Genomic DNA, 20,165 nt, shown 5'->3' on the forward strand with positions numbered 1-20,165 from the left:
TCAATTTAAAGGTCCCATATGCTGCTCATTTTAAAGTTCATGCTCTGATTTGGTGGTCCCGCTACAATTTGTTTACATGATTAATATTCAAAAAAACACTTTATTTTTCTCATGCTCTCTCTGCACGCTCTGGTGTTAGTGTGGAACAAACAATGGCAGACAGACAGGTGGTTTCAGGAGGTGTTCAGTGGGCAGGGACAGTCGTATTGCTGGAGAGCTGGAGAAGGGCCCATAATCCTTTTATGACATCATAAATGGAGCCAAATCTAAATGGTGTGTTTTCACACACATTTACTGAAAGATGGAGGAGAAGAAATGGACTGAAGATGGTCAGTTTGGCTGTCTCCAGGCAAACTGGGGAAACACAGTTATGTTCAAAAGACATTGTGCATTTTGCATTATATGCGACCTTTAATGAAAGGGGCATAATTGACATTTTCTCCACATTTATTGAGGCTGTTCCTGTAATTTGTTACTATTTCTGTATAAATAGCAGTTTTCTTAATAATGGTGCAATTTACCATTAGAATCAGTGACATAATTAACCTCTTTTCTGAATTAGGAACTGAATTAGTAATTTGGTATTCTCAGTGCCTATTTCTTCTATTTCGGGATGTTCGGTTTGGTATGTGACTTTCCTGAGGTATGCTGACTGTATGTGACCCAGTCAATTCCTGTCAAAGTAGTTTAATAATACAATAATTCCTACTTGTGGAACATTAATTCTAGAGTGCGAGTGTGCTTGGAACATTTTGGCAGTGCACTACTCCATTGTAGCACACTCATGAAAAGACTCGGTCTTTAAGTGAAGCCATTTGGAACAACTATAAACACTTTTGATTTCTGCTGTGGACGAACAGTGTCGTCAGAACCAATTCTGAGAGACAAATTTACAGTAATAAATAAGTATGAAAGTACAAGTGGTGGTTTGATGTATTGTAATATCTGGCATCATTAGATTACTAATACTGAAGCATCACTTTATGACTTTACCCAATTAAATCATTCTTCATTAAATGTGATAATGTTTTACTCACCATTGTAGAGAGGCAGCAGCTCCAACAGGAGAAAGAAGTACAATGCAAACCAGTCCATAACTCTGTGTGGCTGCTAGTGCAACCAAGGCTTATTGTGTGCATATGAACGTCACAGACAATTACACACAGGTATTCTCCTCACGAAAACAATCCTATTGTTTACCAGGATATCAGGTTACAGAAGTTCTTTAATATTTTTTCTTTCTCTGACAGTTCAAGTAGATAATGGATAAAACCACAGTGCAATGCCAAGAATGCTGTGGTAGGTGCACTTGAGACGGAAATGACTAAACTGATGGCGACGCACACCTAACCACTGTACCACAGTATGAATAAGAACAGTGAAGAGTCAAATGAAAATCTACTCGTGCACTGGCATTAAAGCACACATCATGACAAAGTGTAGGCTACATTTTACATAATCATTTCTTGCACATTGAAATTTTCTCCAGCAGCATCAGATAGTGATAAATAAGCCATGTGTAGTCAGGGATACATTGTTATTTAAACCCATTGTTTAGGCACACAGTATATGCACAGCTGCAATGACCTCACCTTCATATAAATAGAATGCATGGCAATGACACAAAAAGAAAAGTATGATCTATTATCACAGGGTACAGAGATTTCTTAAAAAAGAGGACAATGTTAGAGATTTCAGAGAAATTAGTTTGAAAAATAGACTTGAACGCTTGACATCAAATTCTTGAAACTTAAGTGCCGAAAAACGTACAGAAGAAAAAAAATGGCCGAACAGGATAACAGTAGCCCCTTTTCCACTAAGATTTCCAGGAACTTTTATTACCTGGAATTTATTTACCTGGGTAAAATAATTAGTGCTTAAACACGGAAGTGTGGAACGCTGCAAGTGTGTTCAGCACACAGCCCCGCCCCTCAAGAATTCCGGGTAATCTGAAAAGTAATAACTCGCTACTAGGACCTTTTCCGGGGAAAGTTTGGGGTTGAGGGAAAGTTTTTTTTCCCTGAGTAATTTTGTAAGAAACTCGCCAAGGTTTTTCAAAATTCCGAGTAAATGAGAAAAGTTCCTGCGGTGGAAAAGGGACTAATAGTGTGAATGCTGTTCAGCATACAAAACTGGACATGATTGCCAGTGGTGATATTTATGCCAAGTCATGTTTAGCAGCTCAGGTTTGGGAGAGGGTGTGTTCAAGGAAAAAAACGAAATCTGCATGAATTTTGCCTTCCTTTATTCAAGGAGGCGACACATATTATCATCGTAGAGCTTTCATGTAAACTGCTGCATTAATGTTTCTACAAGTGGTCAAAACATCTACCGTGTATTTTCAAGTGCCACGTCTCATTCTTGCATGCATCTGATATTCACACTCTCCAGCTCTTTCCAAACTCTTGAACGCTCCTGGCCATGGTACCATCTGGCTTCATCTGGTCATTCTGCCTTCGACCGTCAAAGTACCCGCACAGACCCCCCACCTTCCTTTTGTATATGTGTGGTAGAATGATCTCTGCAGAAACAGAAACATCAGCAATACAATGTGAATTAATTCATTCTATCAGAGAAAATGAGTCATTCATTGACATGGAATGGTATGTGAAATTAGATATAAACTGCGATTATAAGGATTTGTTATGAATCCTACAACTTCCAGGACTACTGTTGTACTATTGATCTGTGCTGTTGTTCTATTAGACGTGTTTTCATGAAGTGAATATTAGTGACCTGCTGTGCTGTATCCATTAAACTCCACTGAGAGACCAAAGTCGGTCTTCAGGTAGAGGCGAGAGGAATGCTCCCTGATGATCAGACCAGCAGTCGGTGAGACAGGAGTATTAGTTCTCCTTCCATCCACCTGGAGAAAGACAGAGGGGTATGTGTCAATGCAATCATATCCACATAGACTTGTTTGATTTAGTTTTAGTGACGTGTGCAGGGATTCACGAAACATGTTTAGCCATGCTACCAGCATTTCTAAAAATACTGGCATGAAATTTGGATGCAGGGGTGGTTCAGTGAAAATTGCCATTTTTAATCATTTGTATGATCTGTGTAGATCAGATAAGGTTTTGAAATTTGGGATGTCAGGGTCTGTGAGGACAGAGTAAATAACAAATACCAAAAAAATAATGGCTCTTTGTTTCTGGCATCTTAAACAGGGGAGTTCCTGTAAAAAAACAGCTGCCACTAACAATGGGAATGGGGTAAATAGCAACTTGCTCTTAAGTTGTTTCCTCTCCGGTGGGGTAATGGTATAAACCGCTTTTGTGCCCTGAACTGATGTCCTTACAGTGCTTTGATAACAGTAAGATTACATTTAATTCTAAGGTGAGTTTTGCCCTGTGTCCTCATGCTAAAACTGTCCACATCTTAAAACTGATATTTTAAAAAACTTCTCCCTGCAGGGGGCATGTGCCCAAACTCCCTTGGTGGTTCACATCTTTGTGACCTTTTTCACCCCCCGATGAGTTTCACTCCTGTTCATTGTCCCAAGAGAAAGAATCCTGCAGAATTTGGCAATCCCCTGACTTTTCCTTTAATTAGGTCATTTTTTAAAATTTGTTGTTTTTTGACGAAACACCTGCAAAAGTAAAGACATGCTAACACGCTAAGATGCTGAACATGTTTTCTTTCTTTCTACCTTCTCAACATTGTCATCTTGAGCATTGTTCAGCCCAAGCTCCACAAGTATAAGTACAACCTCACCGGGCCACCTTCACTCTAGTAAAAGTAACAGTGACCTGTCATTTTTTTTTTTGAATTTAGAAAATGTGAGCTTTACCAGTTACAAAAAATTGACAGTCACTGCTTGAATATGCTTGAGCACCCCCCCCATCCTGCTGATACAAACACCATGTTTTATGTTATAAGTGCCAATAGGGAAATAACATATGACAGGACAGAATTTAGCACATAGCACATCATCTGCCTCACTGCTGTCGTAACACCTCACAGAAAATGTGAAGGAGTGCTGGTTATTTCCCTCAGTGCTTTCACAAATGTTTGTGGGTGGGCAGAAATATGATATCTTATGAACAAAATATTGTGTCTGCTGAAAAGGCGCCACAGGAAAATGAGATGAGAGGCAGAATGTTGTTAAAAATGCCCTTGATACTTACAAGCAACCTCCGATTCCTCTTGAACTCCACAGTGTGATTGTACACTCTGATCTTAAGCTCTTGTAATCTGTGGTGATCCTTATGCCTTTCACTGTCTTCATCATGTTTGTCGCCATCATCATCATCATCCTCATCATGATCATGATCATCTTCATCCTCTTCATCTTCATCTCTGACTCTGTGACCATGGTCCTCTTCACTGCTACTGTCATCATGATGGTGACTATCGTCGTCATCATGATGGTGACTATCGTCGTCATCGTGTGCAGTGTGTGTGTTGATGCCCTCGATGTAGACATCTGGAAGGTTGTTTGGCAAGTTTTTGGTCCGGACCAGCACATACGAGTGCTCACCCTCAAAGTCATGCTTCATTCTATCAAATGTTCTGTACTCTGGGTCTCCCTTGATAGTGCACTCACTGAAGTCTGTGGAGCAGCACATTCATGAATTAGTGAATTAGATGTAACATGGATAGATACATGACAGAGTTAAATGTTGGCATTTACCACACCTGTAGACTGGCAGTAATATTTGCTGTACTCATTTTGAAGGCAGACAGCATTTCCATCGCACTCATCTTTGTCGTCACATTCAATCTCTCCCACACCATGGTCTTTTTCACACTCACATTTCTGACTGCAGTGATTGGTGTACCACACTTCATTGAACTGACAAGAAAGAGAGAGTCGTCATACTGCCTGGACCTCCATATCCACATGCACCATTTGCTCATGCTTTCAGGAAGTACTCCTAAGTATTTGAAAATCAACACTATATGCGACTTAAGCCATTGATTAGTACTCATTCTGAACAGTCTCTCACCTGATATTTTGTGCCTTGCCTGTCCACACATCCACATTGTTGGATAGGCACACAAACCCTCCCTTTTTGCACAAAGCCTTCATCACATACACATCCCTGTACACAACGCTCATTGTTCCTGCAGTGTGGTGGGCCATTCAGGTTTGAACAGGTGGGACTGCAGGCAGGGATACAAGTGGTGTAATGACTGTTCTTTGGGCAAGAGGGTGCTGGAGTGAGACAGAAAGATAGAGACAGAGTATAAGAGTCATACTAAGCTTAAAATAACAAACAAAGGTCTATACACTTGATGTATATACAGTGTACTAAATATACTGTACATTTATTAGCCAATATTCAGTTTTTGTAAACTGTCTTAGCTCACTGGTGTGCTTTGCCACTGGTTGTCTCGCATAGCAAGACCTATCTCCACACTCTGTTTTAGTGATGTGTAGATGCTAAAAAAAGGCAATGAAAGGCTTATAACCACAGCATACGTCCTGTGAGTCAGACTAAGCCACTGGCGCTTAACGTGTGAGGTATTAAATATACATAATGGATGTACACAAAATTAGGGATTTTCAAGTTTCTAACTTACTTGGTACAAATGTACTTGGTGGTTGTGGTCTAGCTGTTGTTGGATGTGGTTTAATGGTTGTTGTAGGCTGTGGTCCAGCTGTTTTTGTAGGTTGTGGTCTAGCTGTTGTTGTAGGTTGTGGTCCAGCTGGTTTTGTAGGCTGTGGTCCATCTGTTTTTGTGGGTTGTGGTTTAGCTGTTGGTGGTTGTGGTCTAGCCGTTGTTTGTGGCTGTGGTTGAGATTCAGTTGGAGATTCTGGTTTATCTGTTGTTGGTGGTTGTGGTTTGACTGTTGTTTTTGGTGGTGGCTGAGTTTCAGTTGGAGGGTGTGGTCTAGCTGTTGTCGTAGGTTGTGGTCCAGCTGTTGTTGGATGTGGTTTAATGGTTGTTGTAGAGTGTGGTCCATCTGGTTTTGTAGGCTGTGGTCCATCTGTTTTTGTGGGTTGTGGTTTAGCTGTTGGTGGTTGTGGTCTAGCCGTTGTTTGTGGCTGTGGTTGAGTTTCAGTTGGAGATTCTGGTTTATCTGTTGTTGGTGGTTGTGGTTTGACTGTTGTTTTTGGTGGTGGCTGAGTTTCAGTTGGAGGGTGTGGTCTAGCTGTTGTTGTAGGTTGTGGTCCTGCTGTTTTTGTGGGTTGTAGTGTAGCTGTAGTAGTTGGTTGAGGTCTACCTGTTGTTGTTGGTTGTGGTTTAGCTGTTGGTGGTTGTGGTCTAGCCGTTGTTTGTGGCTGTGGTTGAGTTTCAGTTGGAGATTCTGGTTTATCTGTTGTTGGTGGTTGTGGTTTGACTGTTGTTTTTGGTGGTGGCTGAGTTTCAGTTGGAGGGTGTGGTCTAGCTGTTGTTGTAGGTTGTGGTCCTGCTGTTTTTGTGGGTTGTAGTGTAGCTGTAGTAGTTGGTTGAGGTCTACCTGTTGTTGTTGGTTGTGGTTTAGCTGTTGGTGGTTGTGGTCTAGCCGTTGTTTGTGGCTGTGGTTGAGTTTCAGTTGGAGATTCTGGTTTATCTGTTGTTGGTGGTTGTGGTTTGACTGTTGTTTTTGGTGGTGGCTGAGTTTCAGTTGGAGGGTGTGGTCTAGCTGTTGTTGTAGGTTGTGGTCCTGCTGTTTTTGTGGGTTGTAGTGTAGCTGTAGTAGTTGGTTGAGGTCTACCTGTTGTTGGTGGTTGTGGTCTAGCCGTTGTTTGTGGCTGTGGTTGAGTTTCAGTTGGAGGTTCTGTTCTATTTGATGGTAGTTGGGAGTGAGCTGTTGTTGTAGGGTGTGGTCTAGCTGTGGTTTGGTGTTCACTAGCAGATGTAGCAGGGTGTTCTGGTCTTGCTGTTGTTTGGGGTCTGTCTGGTATTTCAGATTCTGGTTCAACTCCTTGGTGCTCTGTTGTTGGATGACGTTTAGTTGTTGTTTGGGGTCCAGACGTGGCTGATGTTACTGGTCTTGATGTTATTGGCAACTGTGGTGTTGTTGTGGAGACATGAGGATTTGAAGTTTTTTGGGTTACAGTTGTTGTAGGGGTTTGTTCTGCTGTGATTGCGGTGGTCTTTGTTGTAAAGGTAGCTGTTGATGGTGGCTGCGGTTTTGATGAAGTTGATGTCTGTGGTTGTGCAACAGTTGAGTTGTTCACTAGAGGAAGCTCTGGAGTTGAATTGAAGGTTATCGGAGCAGGGGTTGTTGGATTAACTAGGTCTGTAATAACATTTCATTATCGAGTTAGTTGCATAAATTTTCAGTTATGATGTGTATGAACTAAATTGAATGTCAGTAGGAGGACAGATTTACCTTTGCAGTGCCCATGATGAAGCGATACATCATCTATGGCCACATCAGACTGATCGTTGGAACCTCTTCGTCCCTCAAAAATGATCTGAAATTAAGTGCACAGGTTAATGATAGAGCACAGTATACCTGTTACAGCATTGGCACTGAGATTTATCAGATCCTATTACACTTGTTTATTGTTGCTGGTAGTACACTATTAGTTTTTTTGCTCTGCATGTTTCTAACATTAGACTGATCATGAGAAAACATCTTAGGTTGGTAACTCACCTGGAAAGCTCCAGTTGTTGTCAAGTCCACCTGGGCCAAATGCCACATATTTCCTTGGTCATTCCTCTTCCACCAAACAGCGTTGGCTAATTTGTTTTGGAGCAAGTAAACATGGAGGCCCATTGTATCTGCTGAACCGTACATATGGTACCAGAACTGCAGACACTGTGGACCAGAGTCTGAACACTCAGAGCTGATGAGACGGGCTGTGTCTCCATGTGACACACTGTTCGCTTCGATGTAAATATAGTGGCCATCTGGTTAAGAACATAAGAGTGTGGTATGTTAAATTAACACACAGAATATTATAAGGTTTCATTTGTACATTCAAGGCATGTCCAACTTCAGCTCAAACTGGTTGCTAAAAGATGACAATACAAATGTCCTTTGACATTCTCAAGAGGTTAAAGGAAAAATAATAAAAGAAATACTGTACATTGGGACCTCTTTTCCAGACAGAGTTTACAAATCTACTATTCTGGTTTGACAAGGAAAAACCGCTTCACAATAGGTTTTTCCCTGGTGAAGAGTAATTGTGTCTAGTTTTCAAACTGTCAAAGAATGTGCTGTTTATTGTTTCTCTGACAGTTCTGCACCAACTTTACTTGGCTTGCGTCAGAAGGCTAATTACCTCCTGTGGTGTGATCTGAAGCAGGCCCAGTATTCATCGTTGGAGTGGAGCCACTATGCCTTGTCCAATCAAAAACATCAGCAAGAAGTTGATTCCACTGACATAGATCTTGTTCAAAATTACAGTGGAGCTGGCATACTGAAAATGAAAGTCAGACATGTTTTTAGATCACAGATGCAGTAGTTCTGGAAATAACAAAAAACTGGATTTGGAAAAATTTAAATTATGAAAGTCCCAATACCAGGGGTGCGCAAATGCTGCTATAGAATAAGAGCTATACCTGGGTGTGGTGGTAGTCTGTTATCTGTAGCTTCAGTAACGTTATCCTTATCAATTAAATTGGCTGTTACATCCACAATGGGAGGCATGGTGACATTTGCCACAGGGGGCTGAGCTGTAACAGGGAGCTGAGCAGTCACATTGACCAGAGGAGGCTCTGGAGCCGCAGTGGTTGGCACACTTGGAAGAGCCGTGGTATTTCCATCAGGTTTAGGTGAACTAGTTGTTGCACCAATGAGATCTGCAACCATGAAAGAAAGGTTAAGAATTGCAAAGGTTTAAAACATTATAATGCTTCACAGCCTTTTAAGTGGTACTTATTCTTTGTTCATATTTTTTACCAGAGCATCGGCCGCGATAAAGCTTTACATCATCTATGGCCACATCAGACTCTTCATTGAAACCTCTGCGCCCCTCAATGATGATCTGAGTTAGGGGAAAATATTACTTGTAAGGTATCTGTTCTGAAGTGTTTAAGATTCTGCAATTACAGCATAATTGGCTGATGATCTCAAAATCATTTGAGTGCCTGGTTGAAGGTATCTGACCTGGAAAGTTCCAGTTGTTGTGAAGTCCACCTGAGCCAAATGCCACATATTTCCTTGGTCATTTCTCTTCCACCAAACAGCGTCGGCTAATTTGTTTTGGAGCAAGTAAACATGGAGGCCCATTGTATCTGCTGAACCGTACATATGGTACCAGAACTGCAGACACTGTGGACCAGAGTCTGAACACTCAGAGCTGATGAGACGGGCTGTGTCTCCATGTGACACACTGTTCGCTTCGATGTAAATATAGTGGCCACCTGGTTAAGAACATAAGAGTGTGGTATGTTAAATTAACACACAGAATATTATAAGGTTTCATTTGTACATTCAAGGCATGTCCAACTTCAGCTCAAACTGGTTGCTAAAAGATGACAATACAAATGTCCTATGACATTCTCAAGAGGTTAAAGGAAAAATAATAAAAGAAATACTGTACATTGGGACCTCTTTTCCAGACAGAGTTTACAAATCTACTATTCTGGTTTGACAAGGAAAAACCGCTTCACAATAGGTTTTTCCCTGGTGAAGAGTAATTGTGTCTAGTTTTCAAACTGTCAAAGAATGTGCTGTTTATTGTTTCTCTGACAGTTCTGCACCAACTTTACTTGGCTTGCGTCAGAAGGCTAATTACCTCCTGTGGTGTGATCTGAAGCAGGCCCAGTATTCATCGTTGGAGTGGAGCCACTATGCCTTGTCCAATCAAAAACATCAGCAAGAAGTTGATTCCACTGACATAGATCTTGTTCAAAATTACAGTGGAGCTGGCATACTGAAAATGAAAGTCAGACATGTTTTTAGATCACAGATGCAGTAGTTCTGGAAATAACAAAAACTGGATTTGGAAAAATTTAAATTATGAAAGTCCCAATACCAGGGGTGTGCAAATGCTGCTATAGAATAAGAGCTATACCTGGGTGTGGTGGTAGTCTGTTATCTGTAGCTTCAGTAACGTTATCCTTATTAATTAAATTGACTGTTACATCCACAATGGGAGGCATGGTGACATTTGCCACAGGGGGCTGAGCTGTAACAGGGAGCTGAGCAGTCACATTGACCAGAGGAGGCTCTGGAGCCGCAGTGGTTGGCACACTTGGAAGAGCCGTGGTATTTCCATCAGGTTTAGGTGAACTAGTTGTTACACCAATGAGATCTGCAACCATGAAAGAAAGGTTAAGAATTGCAAAGGTTTAAAACATTATAATGCTACACAGCCTTTTAAGTGGTACTTATTCTTTGTTCATATTTTTTACCAGAGCATTGGCCGCGATAAAGCTTTACATCATCTATGGCCACATCAGACTCTTCATTGAAACCTCTGCGCCCCTCAATGATGATCTGAGTTAGGGGAAAATATTACTTGTAAGGTATCTGTTCTGAAGTGATTAAGATTCTGCAATTACAGCATAATTGGCTGATGATCTCAAAATCATTTGTGCCTGGTTGAAGGTGTCTGACCTGGAAAGGTCCAGTTGTTGTGAAGTCCACCTGAGCCAAATGCCACATATTTCCTTGGTCATTTCTCTTCCACCAAACAGCGTCGGCTAATTTGTTTTGGAACAAGTAAACATGGAGGCCCATTGTATCTGCTGAACCGTACATATGGTACCAGAACTGCAGACACTGAGGACCAGAGTCTGAACACTCAGAGCTGATGAGACGAGCCGTGTCTCCATGTGTTGCATTGCTGGCCTCAATGTACAGATAGTGACCATCTAGAAAAGAGGAATAAAATTGTCTGAGTTGGGAGACAGATTTTATCCTTACCTCTGGATATAATCTGTTGCCATGTATAATATTTCATAGAGGAAGAGTATATTACCGCCAGTGTGGTCAGCAGAAGGTCCAGTCATCTGGGTGGGGGTGGAACCACTTTGCCACGTCCAGTCAAAAGCATCCGTCATCATCTGATTCCAGCTGCAGAGGTTGCTGTTGAAGCTACAGTCGATATTGCAGACTATAGGGGAAACATTTGCAAAAACCATGAACATAGTACTTGAGGCTCTTATGTAATTTCCTGAAAAATTAGACAATATGTAACTTTAATTACCATTGAACACTGCACATTCAGTTATTTATTGGACTATACACAAATGTTAATTTGTAACCAGACTTCAGCTTTCAGATAAAGAAGCAAGCGGCCCATAAAATATAGCTTCCTGTATACTTACCTGGATGGGAGGGGTAGAATCCTGCTGTTATGGAAGGAAGCTCAGTTCCACTAACCATGCCAGGGAAGCTGCCTAAAAGAATTGATTGACTTTGTTTAATCCTGGATATATCTGGTATAGATATAATTTATTTGCACCATTAGAAGCCTACTTATATAGGCACCTGTTGTTTAACTTCTCTTTGCACTGTTGTTCTTGTTCTTTGCTGCTGCAAATTTGCAAATTTCCCCAATGTGGGACGAATAAAGGTTTGTCTTATCTTATCTTAACAATTGAAGTTATGACACATCAATCAATCACATTTCTAATCTTTTTTTGTAAGAAGTAAATGTCACCTGAGCATGAGCCAAAGTGGACGGAAATGTCATCCAGGGCCACATCTGATTGAGAGTTAGAACCTCGAATTCCCTCCACTATGATCTGAAAGGTAGGCAGGACAATAATATTTTACTGTAAAAAATTAGATTGTTAGTCCTTTCATGAAAACTGTGCCACATCCAACCAGCATCTTTTAGGCCAATATTCTCTCTGTATAGTGTCAGACTTACTTGGAATGGACTAGGTACTCTGATGTCAACATTTCCAGGATGCCATGCTGGTCCCTGGTTGTTTGTCATAGACCAGAGCTTGGTTGCTTTTTGGTCTTTGAGCAGGTAGATATTGAGGGCCATGGCTGAGGCTGGGCCATACATGTGATACCAGAAGTTCAAGCAGAGTGGGCCATTGTAATGGCACATTGAGCTCAACAGACGGGCTGAGTCTCCATGGGTTACACCGTTTCCCTCAATATAAATGTAGAAACCAGCTAGAGAGACGTTAGAAATAGCAAAACATGAATAATGTAAAACTACTGTGGCAACAGTAATTGTGTGGCATGACTCTGGATTTTACCTCCAGTTGTGTGGTCTTGGATCGGGCCAGTTTGGTTTGTTGGGGTGGGTCCTGAATTTTTTGTCCAATCAAAACTGTCCTGTATGAGCTGCTCCCACCCACACAGATTTTTTTCAAAGTCACAGTTCATGGGACAGACTATGAGAAAGCATATCAACACAATGCAAAAGATAATTATCACGAGCTAATTATCAACAGGCAAATTACAGTATGAAAAATGTTGATTTATTTTAAAAAGAAATAAACTGCAAACAAATTGTATTTCATCCAATCTGTAAATAATTGCATCAAGGTTATTCAATTGTATTCATATACATTTATACATCAGGCACATGCTTTGTGTATAAAGACAAATGGAAATGTTTGGTATCGGAATTATCAAGTATTAATAGGATTATGCCACTGATTATCCAAACCAGTAACCTTCCCAACCCTGAATGCTCTTACAAGTCTGATCTGGTGTTGGAGAGGTAGGAGTTGGAGTTGTTGGAAGAGTTGCAGTGGTTGGGGGGTCAGCTGAAATGTGGACAAAAACAAAACAAAAAGCCAAACAAACAAAGAAAGAAAAGAAAAAAAGCAAATGAGTTCACCAGCTCAGCTTTTTTGGCGTCCTAGGAGATGTTTTGTTCCCTCTACCATTTCATTCCTCTACATCCTAACCACTAGTGATGCGCGGGTCAACCCACAAACTGCAGGTTGGGCATTTTGGGTAAGCTTTACTAAAAAATATCAGTAGTTTTGGACAAAAGGTGACAAAGCAGGCAGTATTCCAAGTAAGTTATTAACATCGCAGGCAACAGTCCGCCTTCCGTTTCCCTCTCTATTACTCAAACGCACGGACTAAATGCCGCCTGTTTGTAATTTCGGTCCATGTCTCCGTCTATAATGTATAAAGTTGTTGGTTTGTGGGCTGGGTTAGGTGATAGTTTGAAACAGCAGGAGGTAGAGGTAGGTAAAAGAGAGTGGACTTAGCCTCAGACTTCAAAAGAGTACAAGTGTATCTCTCTCCCTCTCTGCGTCACTTCAGTTCTGCATTCAAAGCCCCTCCCCACAGAGGAGACTGTCATGCACGTGCAAGCTAAACATGGTAATTAAGGAGGCCAAGTATACAATGATGCACACCAGTAACACTGCGGGGCCACAGAGTCTCCTGCCGGATGCTGGCTGGCGATCTCTCTGCTGTTCTGGAGTTTCAGTTCCCCTGACTTTTGTTTTTTTCCCCGCATGATGAAATCTCTAAAGCCCACTGTTTATTAGAAATAGGCTAATATCACTGCTGTTTGTGATTTTTTAAAATTTCAAACTTATTCCACATATTTGTGTCTAAACAGAGAGCAAAGGAGACATCGCACACAGCACGATGATGGTTGTTTTCACTGAAGCTTGGTGGATTCTTGTAAATGCCATTAGGAGCACTAAGAAGAGCCAAATGAATACGAGTTTTTGTCTTGTGTACTACTCTCAGGATACAGTGACAGTTTCAGGAAATATGACGAAAATATATGCATTAAAGGAGGAGTTGGTAACTTTTATGTAAATATTTGTGGGGGTTTGGCGATGTGGATTAGCTCTCATTACAGGTCAAGTGGGTGCGGGTCTTAAAAAACCCTGACCTGCACATCACTATTAACCACCTAATTTCTCTAGCTTTGCTTACTCTATATAAATGACAAAACAAACAAACCAAAAACATATACTCTCAGACACCGTTCTAGGCAATTGCCTAATTTCCTTATGCAATGGGCCAGTCCTGTGCCATAATCAAAACAATGAAAAGCAAGAGCAGATAGAGCACAGTATATATTATAGAGATATTATTGGTGAAGAGAATCAATAAGCAAGAAATACAAGACATGTAACCGAGTGACTTCATCTCATTTAGTGAAAAAAAATCACCAAATTTAAGCAAATATTTTGTTAAAATTCTATCAATGTAGCTACAAGCTATACCATTGCACTTACACAACTAGACCATCATCATCAACATCATGTCTGACTTAAACACTCACCGCAGGCTGTGTTCGTCTGCCAGTAAGGAAGCTCCACTCCCGCAACCTGGCATGCTGCTACATAGGACTTCAGAGATTCACATAGGGTGTGCCGGTCACCACCTGTGGCACAGTAGTCATACACACAACTACTGACGTAGACACGTGGGTGAATGGTTTCGTGGCAGGGCTTGAAGGCATCCTCTAGTAGTGTGTAACACTCCCCGTAGGCTTCGTTCTCCTCATCATTATCACAGGGTCTGGGATCATTTGGGTAGACGATACACCTGGAGGATAAAGTTTAGACGATTAAATCAAGATCCAGTTGATCCGGTAATAGATCTGGTAAATGTGTCGTTATCAATAAACTAAGCAAGCCAAGCTGTGAAATTTTGTGCATGATAATGGATTATCATTTGAAGTGATTACAACACCCACCTCTATGCAAAAGATAATTCACCTTTTTCTGGACCCAGGCACAGTGATGGTGTGAGCTAAATGCCACTATCTCTATGCTAAAATGTGCTTAAATTATATCAAATATATCAAACTAACTTACTCATTGTTGCTTTGTACCCTCCAGCTGTCACCAAACTCAAATGGTCCAGTGGCATTTTGGCCTCCTGGTGTTATGAATTCATCATCCTGTTGTTCAGAGAAGGTGCCACACAGTCCACAAAGCTCATACTTGTAGCGCTCATCCACCTGCAGAAAGAGTCTGTTCTGCCCATCTGTCATCATTCTCAGGCCGATGCTCGTTTCCGAGATAATATGATTATTCTTCATGTAGACCCACACTGAGCCGTATGTACCACTGGTGTAATAGGGGAGTTGGACACGGACATTGTTCACCTAAAGAGAGGACAATACATTTATAATGAATTTATTCTGTGAGAAATTTATCGTAAACGTCTTATATAAAGCAGCTCTAGTGTCTTTTTTACTGGAAAAGTTAGTGCAAAGTATTAGCTACAAACAAGCTGTTCAGGGCAAGGTCAAGTGGTTTGGCTATTAGTTTGTGTATTCTTGTAAGCCCCAGATGACAAAGGAGTGACTTCCTGCAATGATCTGGCACAAAGTAATAATTGCCCCCTATAAACACGGGTGTTGTCATTAGTCACTGTCATAAATGAATAACAGCAGATAATACAGAACAATGACACTCCAGCAAACGGGCCACTCACCGGTCATGTGACACATTTACACTGACGGGAAACTGTCCAGTGTCACACACAGTTCACAATAACCTTCAATACATTCACGTGTTACAGAACAGTGACGTGTTCAAAAATATGAGGAGTTTTCGTGCTTACATAGACCTCTCCACTCTGATTCAGCGTGAGACGGAGCTCCTCAACCTGAAGAGTCACGGCTTCCAGCTTGGACCGGGTGAAATTCTGAAGGGGAGGATGCATCGTGTGTCCGATCACACTGAACTGGACTGAGCTTTCTCTTCCGCATGTGGTAGTCAGCGTGTAACTGCACCCTCCTTGAAAATCATAAGCCTTCCCGTCAAAGGTGATGTAGTGTGGATCACCATATACACTGCAGGTGGTGGGATTGAAAGGGAAGCAGCCTGTGGTCCCATCCTTGACCTTACAAACCTCGTTGTCTGCGCATTGCATTGGGATGCAGTCCATTTCATTATTACCCATGCATTGGCATTGCTGCACACACTCTCCCTCCAAGAATTCAGCTCCTCTCTGCGGGTGACAGGGAGTCGTGTGAATATTTTCCAGCAGTGTTCTAGCAGAAGTGAATGGGTGAATATGAAATTGTTCCCGGTTCATCTACCTCACTTACCTCATAGTGTTTTCCATTATACCAGCACCCACAGTCCTCTGCTGGGACACACTTCCCCCCACTGAGTTTGAAGCCAGAGTCACACTCACATCGCTCCTCACAGCTTCCACAGGAGCCAGCTATGTCCAGGCTGGAGCACACCTCAGGACAGCCATCAGCACATGAGTTATAGTGGCTGTTCTCACCACACTGAAGGGCTGGAAGGTGTTCAAGAGTGTGAGAAAAGAGGACAAGGCATTGCATTATTACGACCATTATTTGCCGTTAATTCCCTTACATGTAACAGGAGGTAGAGAAATGAAAGAAGGAAGCAATAAAACAACATACGACAGAATGTAGAGTTCCTCCATATCGGTACATCAACTCCGGCCTCCTGGCAGATATCAGCGTAGACCTTTAATGTCTTGCATAGCGCTGCTGAGTCACCGTGAGTGGCGCACATGTCAACCACACAGCTCCTGAAGTAGCTGTCTGCCCCCAGAACCGATAGGCATTCAGCAAAGGGCCCAGTACTAGAGAGGAGGCCTCCGCAGTACAGCTCACTGACGTACTCAGCCTCCTCCAGTGGGTCACACTGATGAGGTACTAGAATGGTTTCACAGGAGGAGATGGTTTGTCCAGTCTGCCAGCTCTCAGCCAAAGCTGTGGCATCTTTGGCGTTTGTACCATCTGGCTTTCTGAGGTCATCTCCTTTGAAGTGGTTAAAGTTTCCACACAAGCCGCAGACTTTATCAGAGTAAGTGGATGGCAGGTTGATATGGACAGCACCAGCTTTGTCATACGAGACAGAAAGACCGAAGCTGGTTTCCAGTACAACAGCAGCAGGATTGCTCTTCACGTTGACAGCGCCACTGCTGAAGCTCAGTGGAACCTTCCTCCAGACTCCATTAACCTGAAGAACAATATAAGTTGGAGCTAAAGGCGCTGACTTTCGATAAGGCAGATAAGTCCAGGACATCATACCAAACTCTGCGACTGCACTTAATGGTAAACCTGGTAGTTTAGTGGGTTGCAGATATGGGAACTGCTCTATCCAGTACATTACCTACTACTTGACACTCATTACAGCTTAATGGAAAGCTGAAAACTGAAGTTGTCCAGACAGTATGTAAGTTATTTTGAAGTTTACAGAGCAGAATAAAATATGGAATTGGGAAAAAATTACACAAAGCTTCCAGCATGCATGCTGTGGAAAGCAAGTATATGCTTGTGGATGGCTTGTTAGAGTGCCAAAAATGAGTTTAAGATGTTAATTAGAAGGATTATTTGGATGTTTAGGCTAGTCATTTAAAGCTGGTATCCATCTGTAAATGAAACAGGGTAATATGACGGCTTGACATTTTAGCATTTGGGAACAATTGTTTCTACATTGGCAGATGCTATAGACATAAGCAATGGACAACAGTATGTGCGCCTCCATAGATTTTTATTTCACTTAAACTCACCACAACACGGTGTGTCTCCTTTCTCAGCATAGACACTCTGTAGTTCCCAATGTTAACAACAACCTGTTGAACAATTGGCAGAGATGAGTTCCCCTTATGCTCATTAACAACTTCCACGCTGAACATGGGCAGGGCGTCAGAGGGGGAGCAGGTCTTAGCCAGTATGTAGGTGCAGGGGGCCACGAAGCGGAACAGCACTCCGTCAAAACTGCTGCAATCTGTGTGACTGTGTATAGTGCACGTCCCAGAGGGGAAAATCCCACTGGAGCCCCATCTTTGAAGACCACAGATTTGGCCCTTAGGGCACTGAGAGGGAGAGCAGGAGAGCTGGCCAGCAGAGCAGAGGCAGCGGGTGGACTCATCTGTCCATAACTCTGTGTTCGATTCACACTGGTGTCCTGTGTGGGATGTGACAGAGTAAACAATCACTTTATAATCACAACACCATCTGGACAAGAATAACTGATGAGCTCAGTGTTAATACTTTATGCAATATACTTAATTGTCTTAGTTATCCAATGAATTATTTATTCAAGTGTTACTTAGATTGATGTAATGTAATCAAAATAATGAAAACTGTTCTTACTGTCTTAACTAATGAAACAAGACAAATAAAATAATTGTCTGTATCTTTAAGCTTTAGAAAGGTTTTGTAATATTTGACCATTTGCAGTTTCACTGACAGTAATCTGGCAATTGTTATGACAGCAAAGGTTTATGTACTTCATTATCACCTTGTATACCTGTGTATATAGTAGAATGTCTCATTTTGTATGCATTGATAGAACGAAGTATAGGGAGTTATTAATATAGTAAAACAAAATCAAATGAATATTTACCACATGGGCCTCTCCTTACACCTATCTGCTTAAAGGTGACCTCTCCCTCCATGGACATTGCTTGAACTGCTTTGAGTACAACCTGATTTAAAAGCAGATTATCTTTTTAGATATATGCAATCGCATATTTCAACTCAAATAGAGATCAATTCCAGATATGTGGTGTATGCCATTTTACCTGAGTCCCTGGTTCGATGACATTCAATGGGACAAACACTTGTCTCCAAGAATCCCTGGGGAGGGCCGGTGAAGTCCAGATTTCTACCAGACCAGCGCTGTCTTTTAGCAGAGCGTGAAGTTCAGATTTGTCGGCTGCAACCGGGGCTAGGTACCAAAACTCTAGGCAGGCCTCACCCTCCAGCCCCAGTGGGCCACTCTCTAAAATATTCACTGAGACATCCTCTGTTGAAAAGACCATCAAGAAAATGTAATACGCTGGATGCTTTCTTCCACATAATAGAAAGTGACCAAACTAATTTTTTAATAGTTGTTAGTTGACACTTTGTACAAAGTACAAATTCACATTGCTATCTTTGAATCACACTGCAATTCAAACTATGCTGGTTAGGAATGAGTTTCTATGTTGTAGCATAATTTTAATCCCATCAGAAATAAGCCATTTCCTCAGCTTTTGTCATTGTTATAAAACAAGAACCACATCAGTTGTGATGCAACAACCATTAAATGTATAATAGCTTTTTGGAGTGTTTTGTGGTAAATTTGAACCTTAAATACAGGTCATTGATTGCCCCTGGCAGAGCACAAGGCTATAAAAGATTATTAGCCTGCTTCAGATCTATTAATGATCAGACTATGGCACGGACGCAGTCACAGTCACAGTCTGCCTGTAGATTGAAACAGAACTGTGGACCGACGTTCCAAATCCCTTCCACAGGGGTGTAACACAATTAAAGGTTACCCCACTCAAGCTATCTGTTGTCACAGTGAACTCATGACACCTAATAATATTTAATTGAATCTTTTGCTGCACTATTGTGCAGTAAATGTTCTTTCTTCTGTACCTTCTCTCAGTTGGTGCTTTGTCCAGTCACAAACCAGATTATTGTCTCTGTCAGGGAAACACTGTGTAACATATTCTATGAAAGAAAAGAAAGGGGTTAAAAATACTAATATGTACACGTTTGTCTGTTGTATGTATTTAAACCCTTTTTGTTGCGACAACTTTTTTTTAAACCAGCAATTTTAGTATCTACAGGCCTTATAAAACTTCATACCTGAACTTGTCCTCCAGTTTGGTAAAGTAACTAATGAAAAGTCATTTTCAGCCCTGAAATAGGAAAACAATAATCGCAGATTCCTTTTAGATTAATAAAATATATGATTGTCTTAAAAACAAAACCCCATCCAGTTTCTAATTAATATAACCAGTGTAACAATATTTCAAATAGCATCACTAAAATTTGACAGTTAAAAGTTGAATCATTTCGAGACCCACCTGCACAGAGTCCCCGTCTGAGTCAGAAGGAGTAGAGTCACTGTGACCAACAAATCTGTGTGGATACCTCCAAGCATGGCTGATCCCTTAACAGCAGCCTCTCAGCTGCTCTCCCGTTGCTAATACTCTCTCTCTTTGATGAGTTGAAGAATGAATGATGAGCAGTAACGGCTGTGGAACGTCTCTGTGGAAACGCCGCTTATGTGATTCTTAAACTGCCAGCGTGGAGGTGTGGGCCCTCCTGCGTCGTTGTCAGAACAGAGCGCAGGGTTTAAGGCATTTATAGCCTCCACCAGGTAACCTCACCAGTGGGTGGAGAAAGAGGTTTGGAGGACAGTAAGGCATGAAAAGGGTTGCACATGGCCTGTGGTGTACAAATCCTCCAAAAGGGGCGACAGCAGCGAACACAGTTACAGTAAATAGTGATAGGTGGGGTCAGGGTTTAGTGTTTCTAGGTCATAAAAAGCACAAAGACAAAGATAAGAACCGAATGGTGGAAAAAACTGAGTTTATGAAGTGATATAGGCATTGAAAAGCATTTTTGATGCTATGAAAAGTTATACATGGGCCAAAACTAGAGT

At 41.6% G+C, this 20,165-nt stretch overlaps 1 protein-coding gene across 1 annotated transcript; it reads right to left on the reverse strand.

Moving 5' to 3' along the window:
- Positions 1-2,228: 2,228 nt before the first annotated feature.
- Positions 2,229-19,830, reverse strand: LOC139214120 (mucin-2). The gene is made up of 33 exons (XM_070844874.1): positions 19,585-19,830; positions 19,364-19,416; positions 19,151-19,225; positions 18,307-18,530; positions 18,129-18,210; positions 17,290-17,687; positions 16,172-16,736; positions 15,845-16,041; positions 15,355-15,744; positions 14,601-14,893; positions 14,063-14,328; positions 12,501-12,569; positions 12,054-12,191; positions 11,711-11,967; positions 11,498-11,582; positions 11,163-11,234; positions 10,814-10,948; positions 10,450-10,706; positions 10,245-10,329; positions 9,905-10,144; positions 9,626-9,763; positions 8,995-9,251; positions 8,788-8,872; positions 8,448-8,687; positions 8,168-8,305; positions 7,537-7,793; positions 7,270-7,354; positions 5,530-7,176; positions 4,953-5,161; positions 4,642-4,798; positions 4,131-4,555; positions 2,737-2,866; positions 2,229-2,521 (listed from the first exon to the last, which is right to left on the reverse strand). Exons 1-33 carry the CDS (start codon positions 19,659-19,661, stop codon positions 2,379-2,381), a joined length of 7,869 nt encoding a protein of 2,622 aa, XP_070700975.1. The 5' UTR covers positions 19,662-19,830; the 3' UTR covers positions 2,229-2,378.
- Positions 19,831-20,165: the final 335 nt, after the last annotated feature.

The sequence above is a fragment of the Pempheris klunzingeri genome, chromosome 15 (genome assembly GCF_042242105.1).
Source record: "Pempheris klunzingeri isolate RE-2024b chromosome 15, fPemKlu1.hap1, whole genome shotgun sequence".
Taxonomy (NCBI): Eukaryota; Metazoa; Chordata; class Actinopteri; order Acropomatiformes; family Pempheridae; genus Pempheris; species Pempheris klunzingeri.